This window comes from Phyllobates terribilis, unplaced genomic scaffold (genome assembly GCF_046119375.1).
Source record: "Phyllobates terribilis strain yellow unplaced genomic scaffold, ASM4611937v1 Scaffold_3__8_contigs__length_932513732, whole genome shotgun sequence".
Classification (NCBI taxonomy): Eukaryota; Metazoa; Chordata; class Amphibia; order Anura; family Dendrobatidae; genus Phyllobates; species Phyllobates terribilis.
Genome location: NW_027362763.1, coordinates 309,090,304 through 309,105,554, shown reverse-complemented (window position 1 = coordinate 309,105,554; position 15,251 = coordinate 309,090,304). Strand labels below are relative to the sequence as shown.

Here is a 15,251-nt window from a genome sequence, read left to right as displayed (position 1 = left end):
TGAAGTCAGTTCTTAAATGGTTTGTCTGGTTCAAATTGATGTGTGTAGTCACTCTTATGTTACTGCAGACTTATGAATTCAAGGGCTCTCACAATTTTGCCTAAGAATACTGGGTGTATAAAAAAGGGCAGCAAATGCTTTGGACTGATGAGTCAAAATTTGAAATATTTGGATGTAATGGGAAGCGGTTTGTTTGCTAAACAGCTGGAGAGCAGTACAATAATGAGTATCTGCAGGCAACAATGAAGCATGGGTGAAGGTTCATTGCAAGCTTGAGGCTGCATTTCAGCAAGCAGAGTTGGGAATTTGATCAAGAAAAATGGTGTTCTTAATGCTGAGACAAACATGCAGATACTTATCCATCATGCAATACAATCATGCATCTGATTGGCTCCAAATTAATTCTACAGCAGAATGACACTAAACACACAGTCACTCCAAGGGCAAGAAGTATACCAATCAAAATCACAAAAGATCCCAATGCAGCTTTTAAGCAACTAAAAGCCTCTCACATTAGCTGTAGCTTAATCTACTTTTACGACTTGTGTGAAAATCTGATACATTTTCAGGTCAAATAAATGTGAAAATATGTAAAACTTTGAAGGGTTTCCAAACTTTCAGACACTGCTGTGTGTATATACAGTATATAATGAGCATCAACATTCTTCTGAGTTTCTCATAAACCTTCTTTGTTCGTGCCTTGATACACTTCCAAAAACATTTGGTGAAGTTAAGACTGATAAATCCCTGTTCTTTAAATAAAACAGGTCAACCACGCTCATATACCATGTGCACAATTATCATGCAATTTCCATTTTTGATGATTAAATATTGAACAACTACAATGCTGTCAATCCAAAAGGTTAATAAAACTTAATACTTAAAGTAAAAGTGAGGTTTTGTTTTTCTTAGAATATCTGTGTTCATAACTATTAGACAACCATTAGTGTGCAGAATTATTTTACAACTAAATGAAAAACATCAATTTTTCCATCTCAATTGCTTATTTTCATTTGTTAATGACATTTCAACCAAGAAAAATATCAGTGATCAATATAGCCGCCCTTCTTTTCAACAACAGTCATAAGCCTTCTATCCATGGAGTCTGTCAATTTCTTAATCTGTTGACGATCCAACTTTTTGGTTAGTACCAACCACAGCCTCCCAGACACTGTTCAGAGAGGTGTACTGTTGTCCTTTAATTTTTCCATTTAAGAAGGGTACACAATTTTGGTGTGAAAGCTTTGATGCATAGGGTCCTACGTCTATATGACTATAGACATTCCACTCTGTAGTAGCTTTTAGAACATCTCATTTTAATCCCACATTCAATACTATGGATTCCCCCCTTGCAACTGCAGCAGCTTGCACTCTTTTGGGAAGGCTTTCTACAAGATTTTGGAGTCTGTCTGTAGAAAGTTTGCCCCTTCATCCAAAAATGCATTTGTGAGATTACACACAGTTGTTGAACGAGAGGGAATGGCTCACAATCTCTTTTCTAGTTCTTCCATAATGTGCTCCGTGGGATTGGAAGTCAAGGAACTGTGCACAGGAAAGTAAAATTCTTCCACACAAGAGAGAAGCATGTTTTGTTACTCCTAAGAACACATGTCCACTGGTGGCATGCTTTACACCACTCCCTACAATGCTTGGCATGGTTGTTGAAGACATAGGGCTTGGTCAAGCAAACCCTTGCTTGAAGGTCCCAGCACAGCTCCTGGAGATGTTAATGCCAGAGGTTTGGAACTTTGTACTTATTGAGGCAGCAGCGCAGTGGCGACTTATATGCATTGTGCCTCAATACTTGGCCACTCACTGTATAACTTCATGTCGTCTGCCTCTAATTGGCCAAGTTGTGGTTCCTAAATGCTTCTCCTTGGCAATAATACCACTTACAGTTAAGCATGTAATATTTAGGAGAGAATTTTCATAAGCTGACTTATAGTAATGGTGGCATCCTATTACAGTACCACTCAACTTTAGTCAGCTCCTTAACATGACCCATTTTTTCACAAATGTTTGTAAAAACAGACTTAAAGGCTTAGTGCTCTTTTTATACACTTTTGACAATGGGGCTGAATGAGAGACCTGAATGCACTTACTAAGAGATGTGTTCAAATATTTTTGTCCATGTAGATGATGCTCAGTTCAGTTTGATCAATAAGGACACACGGCTTTCTCTCTATGTTCAGGCAGGCAGATTATCAATTTACAAGTTACATTAAAGTATTTTTTTTGAATTGGTCTTGCAACCAGGGCCGTTCCACTAATAGCACCAGACCACGTGGCAGCGATGGGGCCCATCCCACCATCACACTTTGAACTGTATCTGCATCACAGATGCAGATACAGTTCAAAGCAATGATTGAACAGGGAGCTTTCTCCATAATTTTCCCTGTGCGTCTGACTTCCAAGAGCAGCGGGTGAGATGACTGTCAAGCATTGAAGAGCTTCAGATCACATGCTGCAGAGACCAGAGCATTGGGGGAAGTGGAAGAGGTGAGGGTTTTTTTTTTTTATAAATCAATGAGTATTTTGTGGGGGCTATCATACTATTTGGAGGGTTACGTGTGGGCCATCATACTATTTGGAGGACTATTTGAGGGGGGGGTCATCATATTATTTGGAGGACTATGTGTGGGCAATTATACTGTTTGGCTTGTTGTGTGGGAGTAAATTATACTGTATGGAGGGCTGTGTGGTGGCCATTATACTGTTCGGAGGGCTGTGGGGGAAGTTATACTGTTTGGAAGGCTGTGTGGTGGCCATTATATTGTTTGAAGGGCTATGTAGGGTTCTACTACAGTAGAGGGTTGTGCGGGGGCCACCATACTGTATGATGTGACACCATATGGGATCATTGCAGGGGTATCATACTATGTGCGGGGGGACTATAGTGTCATCATACTGTGCGTGTGGAGGGTACTGTGGAGAAATTCAGCATGGGGTTATCTTACCAAGGGCTGCAAACTTGTGAGCTATGCTCTTTTGTGACCTTGTGGATTAGCGCACGTGTAAGTCCGTAGCACCAATTAGGACTTCTGCTATGAAGCTTCATGATTTCTATGCACATCCCTGCCTGAAACTTTTTTCCTCTTAGGGTACATACTGACCCAACTCTCATGAAATTTGGAGCATTTTTTTTTGCATACAAGAAAAATCTTTGACATCTCAGTTGTTACCATCAGTTTTTCTCAAATAAAAAAAAAACAAAACAAACTAATGGAGGTTTCTCAAGCTTCTCTTAATAGTCTGTGAAAACAAGCACATGGATGGCATCAAGATTTTAAGGACCCATACACTTGCACAGGGCAAAACATAGACAGAACTCAAACGAGAAAACGTGACATCTGTAAGAGCCTTTTATCGGGGGGAGGGTGAGCGTGTTCATTTTCCAACAACTAAAGACTCTAAGGCTGTGCGGCAAAAAAGCTGCAGAAACGCTTAAAAAACGCATGGTAGAAGGCCTGCCATGTCCCCCAATGATAATCCGTATGTGCTGTGCACATGCTGCGGAAATTTCCGCTGCGGATTATCATTGCGGAAAAAAACGCAGCACTACCAATTATTTTGCGGAAGTGCTGCGTCTTCGCCGCCATTGACTTGCATTAGAACGCGCCAATTCCGCAAGACTGCATCTGTACTTGCGTAATTGGCGCGTTCTAATGTGCGGATGGTACCCGGGTGTGGAGGAGAGGAGAGTCTCATCCACACCCAGGTACCATTAAAAGCTGTAAAAAAGAATAAAAAAAAAAATAAATATATACTTACCTTCTGGCGGCCCGCGCTGTGCTCCTACTTGCTTCCCGGCACTTCGCGATGGAATGAATGACCTGCACTGACGTCAGAGTCATGTGACGGGTCACGCAACGCTGATGTCGGCAGGTCCTTCACTCTACCGCTGTCGGGACGGTGAAGCAAGACAGCACGGGCTATCGGAGGGTAAGTATAATATTCATTTTTTTATTTTTTGACATTCTCTCGGTCACACTATATAAATCCATGCCTTTTGCATGGATTTATATAGTGTGACCAAGTTGTCAAGCACTTTCCAAGTGATGCTAAAATTGCTTGGAAAGCGCTCGTCAACCCGCATGCGGAAATCCAAGTGTAGAACGCTTCATTTCCGCATGTCCCTGGCAGGAAAACGCATGTACAATCCGCATGCGTTTTTTTCTGCCAGGGAGATGCAGAAACGCTCAGGAAAAAAACCTGAGCATTTCTGCATCGTGGGCACATAGCCCAATACTAGCTGAAACAAAAAAAAACTGCAACAAATCTTCTTGTGAACTTTTACCTTAAGCAAACAAATCCAAAATAGCCTAACCTTTTCTTTCCCCTACAGACTAAGAATAGTTTTATTGTTAGTATTTTTGTTTTACAGGATAGTATAGTGCAGCATACTATAAATGAGAGGATGGATTTAAAAAAAAAAAAAAAAAAAAAAAAATGGCAAAACACAAGTAGCAGGATAAAAGATTTCAGTCTCCAGCATGAGAAACTAGTGAATGAGGATTGTCAGATGCAGCATAACAATGGAACAGGTTGCAGACTATACTGGGTGAAGGAGGTAAAGAATGTTCAGTGTAGTGTGTAAGACACAAGGCATGACTATGCACACCAGCAGAAGATCTGTAGGAATAACAGTCTTGTGGCCATGACACATGAGGTTTAGACCTCATTCATAAAGATGTCATGTGGGCCACAATACAGATGAGACAATGCAACTGCATTATGGCAGTCAGAATAAATCAGTGTTCCAATAGCAGTAGGGCCTACAAAAGCGCAGGCATTGCTGGCAGCTAGAATGACATGCTGTTCACGCTTAACACACTTTATGTTCATAGCAGTTTTGCAGAATTGCAATAAATCTCTTTGATACCTATTGAATTGCTACAGTAACATAGCATAAGATCTTTCCTGTGAAGCTTTGATGACCATCCTTGAAGCGTACGTGTAAAGAGTATGAGTATGCCCCAACCATACCTGTTTGATTCCACAAAATTGTTGCCATTATCGGATAACCAGTTTGTCCAGGTATGCTCCAACTTTCATTAATCTTGCATCAGCAGCACAACTGCCGTTTGGATACTCTACACAGTGTTGTAAAAACTTGTTAGAAAAATATAACAAAGAATACGCATTACACAATCTATGGCTGGATAAAAGCTCTAAACCATTTCCTCTATTGTGCAATGTATTAAAGAGGGTGTCCACTACTTTTACATTGAATACGTATCCTTCGGATAGGTCATCAATGTGTGATTAGCCAGGGTGCGACACCCAGCACCTCCACTGATCATCAGTGTCGGCAGCCGGAAGTACTCGCTTACCAAGCTGCTCCATTTTCTGGTAGTGGTTGACGCAGGGTACTATTAAAACCAATAGGAGGCGGATGTGCAGTTCCCTGCGGCGGCCACTATTAGAAGATGGCCAGCTCCACAAGTGAGTATTTCTGGCTGGCAGCTGCTAACAGCTTATAGGCAGGGGTGACTGACCCTGATCGATCCGACATTGATGAACTATTCCAAGGATAGATCATCAATGTAAACGTAGTGGACAAACATTTTAACAATACACCTATTCATGTAATATGCACCCTAACTTTGGGAAACCATGAAATAATTTTTGATTACGAAACACTGCATATACTCTTTATTCCCTTTATTGCTTTATACATCTACGACTACATTCATAGTTTACATTTTTTACCTTGGGATTAGAAATACCCACAGTGCACTTTTTAGAGTAGAACATGTTCTGATATAGACTGAATAGGTAAAGCCTGGATTTTGACAGCAAGAATTTAGGTAAGAGAAATACGTGACAGGGGACTGAGAAAAATGAAAAGAAGAAGACAAGATATGCTTGAAAAGTATGTGCTGCAAAGATGTTTATTTCATGGATTTCTGTCCAGTTGAAGAGGGTGGCCTCCATCAGGCTTTAAATTGTGATACTTGATGTAAATCAAGGATATATGTCCAGTACAAAAGGGAATCACACCGTTTGTCAATGCTTACTTTTTGAGGGTAATCGAGCATTAAAACTGGTCCAATTGTATTTACCACGTTGAACTAAATGTCATGTTGATACACACATTAACCTCTTAGCTGCTGGACATGCAAGCAGTGAAGGGGTTAAGAAATCATTGCATTTCCCCATAGGAAACTAGGCTGATAATCAAAAAAATGGAAGATCAAAGTTTATTTTTTGTGTTTTTTTTTTGTTTTGTTTTTACTACCTGCATACAAAAACATATTGCACATCAAACAACCAAAACAAAAATAAAAAATACCATACTAGGACTAACATATGCAGTTTTTATACAGGAGAAACATTCTGGAAATTGATCTTTTCAGTAGTTAGGGTTATGCCTTTGTGGACTACGTTCGGTTTAGTGTTTCTTGCAATGTTTGATTTTAAATACTGTACAGTTTAATAAATAAACCAAACAAAGCTCCAATGAAGAACAGTCACTGCCAATAGCTGCAGATGAGATTTGTGTTCCAGTGGTCTGCAGTTTTTCTTCGATACAGCTTTTTTTTGTTTTTAATTAAAAAAAAAAAAAAAAAATCAAAATGAAAACAACATGGATTAAAATGACCAGTTTCCAGACCTAACCAATGGAGAGTTACAGTTCAGTGCAAAATACTTTTAGACTGCATTTTCTAGTTTTCCTCAGGTGAAGAAGTGGTTGCATATTGTTAAAAATGTAACAAAAGCAGCTAATGCTTTCAGGACAAAATATTATGCAGGATCCCCCCCCCATTCAATGCCATATTTGAAAACAAAACATTTCCTTTAGCCAGCACTTTTTTTTTTCTTTTTTTTTTTTTTTCTTTAATGTTTCGTATACTATCTCAAGGCACATCTGATGATGTATTTAGAACACAGTAGGTATCAACTTATGTTTAACATGTTTATCAGGATCCCTCCCCTTTCTTTATTCCAAATGGAGGAACTGAAAGTGTGGTGTAAAGACTGGCGATCCTTAATCTATCTTTGGCAAGCTTGTACAAGCACTATTGTAAAATGTAATGTAAAGGAACTGTAAACTAGGACACTCCACTTAGGAAACCCCATTCAGTATGGCTTCTTGTGTGCTCCCATCTTGACAGCTTGCAGTGTTCCTTTCGGGGGCTGCTGACAACGACTTTGAAGTACTGCCACCATTGGAGCCTCGTGGTCCATTTGTGACCTTTTCAGAAGCTCCATGTTCTTCAATGACATCCTTTACCTGTACAATAAGTGATTTAGTTAGATGTGAGAATAGTTATATCACATAATAGCATTTAAAGGGAACCTGTCAGTAACACTATCACTCCACAAGAAGAGCTAGTGCAGGAAATGGCAGTATAAAATATTAAGATAACCCTCACAGCATCATCCACTGTGCCGAAATTAGTCTGTGATTGATATGCAAATTATAATTGCAAGTGCACTCGTAGGTATATCAGTGAACTTGCAGTCTATGGCTCATCCTAACGCCAGTGCCTCCTCAGCTTCCTGATTGGCCACAGACAAGTTCTTAATAGCACCTCTACTCTCCACTTTGAACCAAGTCCGCAGAAGAAGTGAAGACTAACAAATACACCCACCAGTGGACCTGCAGACCGAATCTGCATAAGAATAAAAAGCAGCTGGTACTGTACTTAGCATATATAATAATGTTTTACAATGCCTTATCCCCCACTACCTCAGTTTTCGTAGAGATTGATAATTTTTGGCGGGGAGGTCATTGCCTGTTTAACATGCATTTTAGAACTGTTCTGCTCAGGGCATAGAAATCGGGGAGTTCAAAGTTTACGTTCGGAGTTTGATGTGTATTTTTCAGCTAGAAAGACACAACTAACCACATAAAAAAAAACAACTTTTTTTTCCCTGCAGTTTTTGTGCATGGGTTTTTCGCTTACTACTTTTGTAGTCAAAATGTTATTTTTTTGCGCTCTTATTTTGTACTCCTTCCAAAAAACATAACTTTATTAGAGGGATGAAGTGTATATATGTGCGTCTCTTCCTTCCTTCATTTGCTTGACAGCAAATTTTCCTCTGTATCCACTATTGTTTTTACAAACCGATCCAGCATTGCCAGCTTACCTGCATGTGGTAAACCTGAGGGCAGGGTGTGAAGGGTTTATATAGCATGCTCCGGATTAATGCCAGGTGAGGCAGAGCTGCATCCAGACAAAGGAGATTTTTTTATATGATTGTTGCCTTCTTGATTTTTTTTTTTTTTTTTTAAAGATTGATAATGCTTTTAAAGTACATAACTGCATGCCTTATTTATAATGGTCATGTTTTATCATTTGATTCCAAGTGTACATGCCTTTAGGACTGTGGTTCTAGGTAATGAAATAGTGAGTATTTAATTGCATATGTTGAAAAAGTGTTCGTATTCTTAAAAGAACCGGTCACGTCGGATAGGGCTATTAACATGCAGATATAGGTTTAATCTGCATGTTAACAAATAGTGTTCGGATGTTGCCCAGCAGCCATACATAAAGTGCGGTACCTAGGAGAAAATGAACAGTATTCCTTCCAGAAGCAGCCGGCTTTAATCATGCCGGTACAAGAAGAGTCATTGCTTACAGTACTGAGCGGCGGCTGTAAGCATGCCCCGTCACTCGGACAGCCGGCTCTGCTGTGCATCAGGGCAGTTCCTGAGCCTACTCCATACACCTGCCACAACTACTTACCATAAATTTATATATGGTCATTATCAGATTAATGAGCAGTACACATATTGTAGTTATGATACACATGATACAATAAAACTCACCTGTGAATATATAATGAAAACTGTTTAATATACCATGAATATTTAGTTTTTGCTTTCAGAGATGGCTCAAGTGAAAATGTGAGTAGCTTAGAATAACCATGGACTTTACAGGTTTCAGTCAAGCTGCAGCTCACCTTTTCCTTTTTGCCTTTAGCGAGAGCTTCTTTAGGGAGGCTTCTCTGTCGACTCTGAGACTCAGCCCTTGAGATATAGTCTGCCACTGTCACTGAAAGGATTAACGTATGACAGATAAATGTACAGAACAAAATCGCCGTGTGTAAAGATCAATCCTGCATTTGGCCACGTAGCATGAAAATCATGTAAAGGGGTATTCATATCTCAACCATTCATGGCTCCAGTGAGAACACTGCCCATTATAGAACAGCCAGCTGTGGCTGGGATTATGGAAAATAACAAGGAGGCTGAGCTAAGAATGGCAGCTCCGGAGACGGCACCACAACCTTTCATTTGGCATATGGACAGGTTCTCTCATCCCCGCCATAAGTGGTTGGAATGGGAATACGTTTCTGCGATAACTTTGATCGGTACATTGTGTACACTCAGAACACACAAACATCCAATAAATCACACTGCATAGGCTCATTTTATTTGTGCATTGTTAGCACATTAGTATTACATCAGAAACATGACAGAGCAGGGTGATATACAGTGGTGGCCAAAAGTATTGGCACCCCTGCAATTCTGTCAGATAATACTCAGTTTCTTCCTGAAAATGACTGCAATCACAAAATTCTTTGGTATTATCCTCTTCATTTAATTTGTCTTCAATGAAAAAACACAAAAAGAATTATCCTAAAGCCAAATTGGATACAATTCCACACCAAACCTAAAAAATGGGGTGGACAAAAGTATTGGCACGGTTTGAAAAATCATGTGATGCTTCTCTAATTCGTGTAATTAACAGCACCTGTAACTTACCTGTGGCATCTAACAGGTGTTGGCAATAACTAAATCACACTTGCAGCCAGTTAACATGGATTAAAGTTGACTCAACCTCTGTCCTGTGTCCTTGTGTGTACCACATTGAGCATGGAGAAAAGAAAGAAGACCAAAGAACTGTCTGAGGACTTGAGAAACCAAATTGTGAGGAAGCATGAGCAATCTCAAGGATACAAGTCCCTCTCCAAAGACCTGAATGTCCCTGTGTCTTACGTGCGCAGTGTCGTCAAGAAGTTTAAAGCCCATGGCACTGTGGCTAACCTCCCTAGATGTGGACGGAAAAGAAAAATTGACGAGAGATTTTAACGCAAGATTGTGCGGATGGTGGATAAAGAACCTCGACTAACATCCAAACAAGTACAAGCTGCCCTGCAGTCCGAGGGTACAACTGTGTCAACCCGTACTATCCGTCGGCGTCTGAATGTAAAGGGACTGTATGGTAGGATACCCAGGAAGACCCCACTTCTTACCCTGAGACATAAAAATGCCAGGCTGGAGTTTGCCAAAACTTATCTGAGAAAGCCTAAAACATTTTGGAAGAATGTTCTCTGGTCAGATGAGACAAAAGTAGAGCTTTTTGGGAAAAAGCATCAACATAGAGTGTACAGGAAAAAAAAAGAGGCATTCAAAGAAAAGAACACGGTCCCTACAGTCAAACACGGTGGAGGTTCCCTGATGTTGTGGGGTTGCTTTGCTGCCTCTATCACTGGATTGCTTGACCGTGTGCATGGCATTATGAAGTCTGAAGACTACCAACAAATTTTGCAGCATAATGTAGGGCCCAGTGTGAGAAAGCTGGGTCTCCCTCAGAGGTCATGGGTCTTCCAGCAGGACAATGACCCAAAACACACTTCCAAAAGCACTATAAAATAGTTTGAGAGAAAGCACTGGAGACTTCTAAGGTGGCCAGCAATGAGTCCAGACCTGAATCCCATAGAACACCTGTGGAGAGATCGCAAAATGGCAGTTTGGAGAAGGCACCCTTCAAATATCAGGGACCTGGAGCAGTTTGCCAAAGAAGAATGGTCTACAATTCCAGCAGAGCATTGTAAGAAACTCATTGATGGTTACCGGAAGCGGTTGTTCGCAGGTATTTTGGCTAAAGGTTGTGCAACCAAGTATTAGGCTGAGGGTGCCAATACCTTTGTCTGGCCCATTTTTGGAGTTGTGTGTGAAATGATCAATGATTTGATTTTTGCTTTATTCTCGTTTGTGTTTTTTCCTTGCAAGCAAATTAAATGAAGATAATAATGCCAAAGAATTTGTGATTGCAATCATTTTCAGGAAGAAACTGAGTAATATCTGACAGAATTGCAGGGGTGCCAATACTTTTGGCCACCACTGTACTATGGTAGGCACTTAAACCATCCTACAGGTCTAGATTTAGTAGTTAGAAACCTTTTCATCGATACAACATAGCACGAGTACCTGGAAATAGAAGCAGTGCAAATCCCATGCAGGTTAGTTCTCAATAACTCAACCCACATCAGTTACCTGGCTGTCTATCTTCTGCCTGACCCCTGAAGCGACGCCTGCGGCTACGATTGCGTCGCTGGGGTTTTTGTTCACTATCATCTGTAACAGTAAAGTGCATTAAAATCTTAACTACTCTGTGAGATGAAGCACACCCATGTCATTGACCAAGTATTAAGCACACTGGAACAATTCTCTAATAAATGCAAAATAAGCAGTACCAAAAAAACAAAAAACACAACAACCTCACATACAACATAGCCGGAGTGGTGCTTTATTTCACCACTGGAATGATATCACTAATGTCTGCTCCATGCCCTTAGTAAAAAAAATTACCAGTCACCTCCTTCTCTGCTTCCCAGCGCCCGTCTGATTCCATTCCACCATCTTGTGACCGTAGCTTCTGACTGACTGGAAGTCAGAGCAAATGGTCACAAAAGCTCTCATTGGAAAGAAGTTTGTGAAACTCGGTCCGAGATCAGACCACAATGCACGGACTGGCATAGAGTCTCCCGACCAGAGCGTGACAGCTTCATAGAATTATAATGATGCGATCACGCTCAGGTTGGGAGACACGCAGCGACTGTGCATTAGTGGTCTGATCTCAGACTGATGTGCACGGATGTCTGAATGAGCCTTTAGTTTTACAAGAGCCTCTTTCTAGGTCTCAGACTTACATGGAGAAGGGACTTCTGGTCAACCAAGCAACGAATTCAGCTATTCAAAACTAGCAAAACAGGACCGTAGTGGCGCTGAGAATAGCAGATGTCGTCAGCTGATAAGTATTCGACAACACGCAGGGAAAATACGTTAAGGATACAATACCGGTGGTTACATAAAAAAAATGCTGGAATGGCACTTTCAAAAGAAAATGTAAAACTTGGCATTTTAAGGAACCTATGATGTAAAATATCAGATATATCGCTGTACATTTCCTAGTGCAGGCTTCTAAAAACACTGGTATTGACTACAATACACGAAGAGCCAATAGCACAGTGAAAACCTCATAATATATTATAAGAACACTTACCAAAGTAGTACTTCTGAAAGGCCCTACTACTGAATCCTTTCTAACATTTAATTTACAAGAGATGGTGTCTATAATCCTATATGTCTATATAATGTAATTTCTCAGTATCATGCCTATAAAAACATACCCAAGCCATTTTCATTGACCGATGCATTATCGGATTCGGTCATTCCATCCATTAGAGAAGCATCTTCATCAGTCCTCCTCCTCCGTGATCGCCTTCGCCGGTTAGTGCTGTGGTGAGATTCACTTGCATCTGTATCGACTGTCTGGTCTGATTCCGTGTTATCAAGTAAGCTGTAGGGGTTACTGTCTGGATCCTTCAGCACTGGGAATATAAATCCAAATATGAAGAGCGTTGCATTGTGACCATTTATTTAGCGATATGCCGCAGTAGTGATGACAGTCCCTACATGCTTGAGAATAGAGAGGGTTTAAACAATCAATTGCATGATTATGTGCCCTCTGGTTGCCAACAGAAGATGAGCACTAATACTTTTATAAGCTGGAATATCTCCAACACGATCTGCCATGTTAGCCAACACTAACACAACGTCAGTCTTCAGAACTACAAACGTTATTACAGCATCCATGTTTTAATGTTTTCAGTTCTCAAGCCAAATACAAATATACAACAGTGATGACTTAAGTGGCATAATCACCCAGCACATGCCATACAGACATTCTGTGCGCCATTAAACAGCACTTTGCTTACATACTAAATATGTCTGAAATGTAGCCAAATATATTTTCTATGCACATATGGTAAAGCTTAACACCAGTGAATCATAAAACAAGGTATGAAATAAACATACCAGAACTGATTGAAGATTTGCCACCCCTAGATCCTCCGCGTCCTCGTCCTGCAGATCCACTACGGCCTCTTCCTCCAGGGCGTCTGCGGCTGTCTCTCTGTTGGCGATTTTCTCTATCATCCTCACCAGCTAGGGACCAGTCACTCAATTCATCTTTTCTTTCCGATTCAGTTTCAGAGGGATTGGACAGTTCTGAATTTGTACCTTCATAAAAAAAATGAATATACAGTAAAGCTAAAAGTCTGCAATACTAAAGCTGTTCCATGTTTTATGCAGTTCGAGATCTGAAAGAATAGCTGAAGAACAGAAAAGCTCTAACCCCTTTCTGGCCTGGGGCCCGCACTGAACCGGGCACATGTCAGCTGACTATTACCGCTGACATTTACCCGCAACAGCCGCAGGTGGAATCGCGATCCACTCGCGGCTGTTAACATGTTAAATGCCATTGTCAATCTCGGACAGCGGCATTTACCATCGGAGCGCCGGAAGCGCATCACTTACCCAGCCCATCGGTGACCCCGTCACGTGATCGCGGGTCACCGATGGGTGGGCATGACAACCCTGGGTCTGCAGCAGACCCCCAGTGGTTGTCATGTAAAGCTCACTATGAGCGCCACCTAGTGGTCGGCGCTCATAGCACAGGAGCATTTCTGCTACATAGAGATGATCTGCTCATCACCTCTATGTAGCAGAGGCGATCAGACAAGTGCTGCTTCTAGTCTCCTATGGAGACTATAGAAGCATGCAAAAAGTAAAAAAAAAAATGTTTTTAAAAATATAAAAAGTTTAAATCACCCCCCTTCAAAATAAAATAAAAAATAAACCCCACATACACGTTTGGTACCGCCGCGTTCAGAATACCCCGATCAATATAAAAAAAATAATTAATCCAATCGGTAAACGGTGTAAAGAGAAAATAATTCCAAAAAGCCAGATTAAGGTTTTTTTGGTCGCCGCAACATTGCAATAAAATGCAATAACGGGTGATCAAAACAACGGATCTACCCCAAAATGGTATAAAAAAATAAGCCCTTACCCGGCCCCAGATCCCGAAAAATGGAGACGCTACGGGTCTCAGAAAATGGCACCTTTTTTTTTTTTTTTTTTTTTTTTTTTTTAGCAAATTTTTTATTTTATTTTCACTACTTATATAAAAAAGAACCTATACATGTTTGGTATCTACAAACTCGTAATGACCCGGAGAACAATAATGGCAGGTTGGTGTTAGCATCCAGTGAATGTGGAAAGAAAAAAAAAACAAAAACTGGAATTACATTTTTCTTGCAATCTCACCGCACTTGGATTTTTTTTACCGTTTTCCAGTACACGATATGGTAACACTAATAATGGTGTTAAGAAGTACAACTCGTCCCACAAAAAACTATTTCCAATGCCCTAGAGTTCGTGTAATGTACATCCATAACATATGTCTGTAAAGCTAAATGCCCCTGTATACAAGTAAAAAACATATTTTTAGTTACCTTCTATGTAAATCTCTGTGGTTGGTGCTGGATATTGGGTTAATTCACACTCCACCAGCCTGTAGTCACACCCACGGTAGCCTAAATAATGGGCTTATGTAAAAGTCCTTGCTGAGGAAATCCCACGCCAAAAATTAAGCTGTAGAAGTACACCTAGCTACCATGCACATGCCTGAAGAGAGCAGGCTGTCAACACATGGGCTTGGGATTTCCCTAGGGTGGGCCATGACTTAACCGCTTACCGACCGCCCACTGTACATAAACGTCGGCGCTGCCTGGGCTCTGTGCAGCGCCGACGTTTACTAATGGTCGGTGGTCCCGCAGCCCTCAGGACCGCAGCGCTTGCATCCTGCAAGTGCTGCGGGTGCGGTGTAGAGCGACAGCTCTGACAGAGGACATCGGGACTTGATTGGATCAGGTCCCAATGATGTTAACCCTTTGTTATCTTCTATATGCCGCGATCTATAGCGATCGCGGCATTTAGAAGACAGTGAGAGGAGAGGGGGTCGTCCACTTACCTCTCCAACGGCCCCCTGATGTCTGACAGGACCTGCCGTTGTCATGGCAGCCGGAGGTCACATGACCGCCTCAGTCTGCCATGTACGGTGTCCTGCTAGACTCAGCCTGCAGCTGAAGTCTAGCAGGAGACACTGGCTGTGAAACTGTCAGCAAAGCTCTCATGCAATGCAATACATGTCTATTGCATTGCATGA

General features: G+C 41.1%; 1 protein-coding gene across 2 annotated transcripts in view; it reads right to left on the bottom strand.

Moving 5' to 3' along the window:
* Positions 1-6,557: 6,557 nt before the first annotated feature.
* Positions 6,558-15,251, bottom strand: part of FXR1 (FMR1 autosomal homolog 1) — a 65,894-nt gene continuing 57,200 nt past the window's right edge. Inside the window, exons 13-17 of one of the 2 annotated variants that reach the window (XM_073674974.1) lie at positions 13,058-13,261; positions 12,370-12,570; positions 11,234-11,314; positions 8,914-9,005; positions 6,558-7,237 (exon numbers count right to left, since the gene is read on the bottom strand). In XM_073674974.1, the coding sequence (XP_073531075.1) occupies positions 7,070-7,237; positions 8,914-9,005; positions 11,234-11,314; positions 12,370-12,570; positions 13,058-13,261 (746 nt within the window). In that variant the 3' untranslated portion in view covers positions 6,558-7,069. The remainder of the gene's footprint in view (positions 7,238-8,913; positions 9,006-11,233; positions 11,315-12,369; positions 12,571-13,057; positions 13,262-15,251) is intronic. The other variant, XM_073674975.1, reaches the window with a different exon arrangement.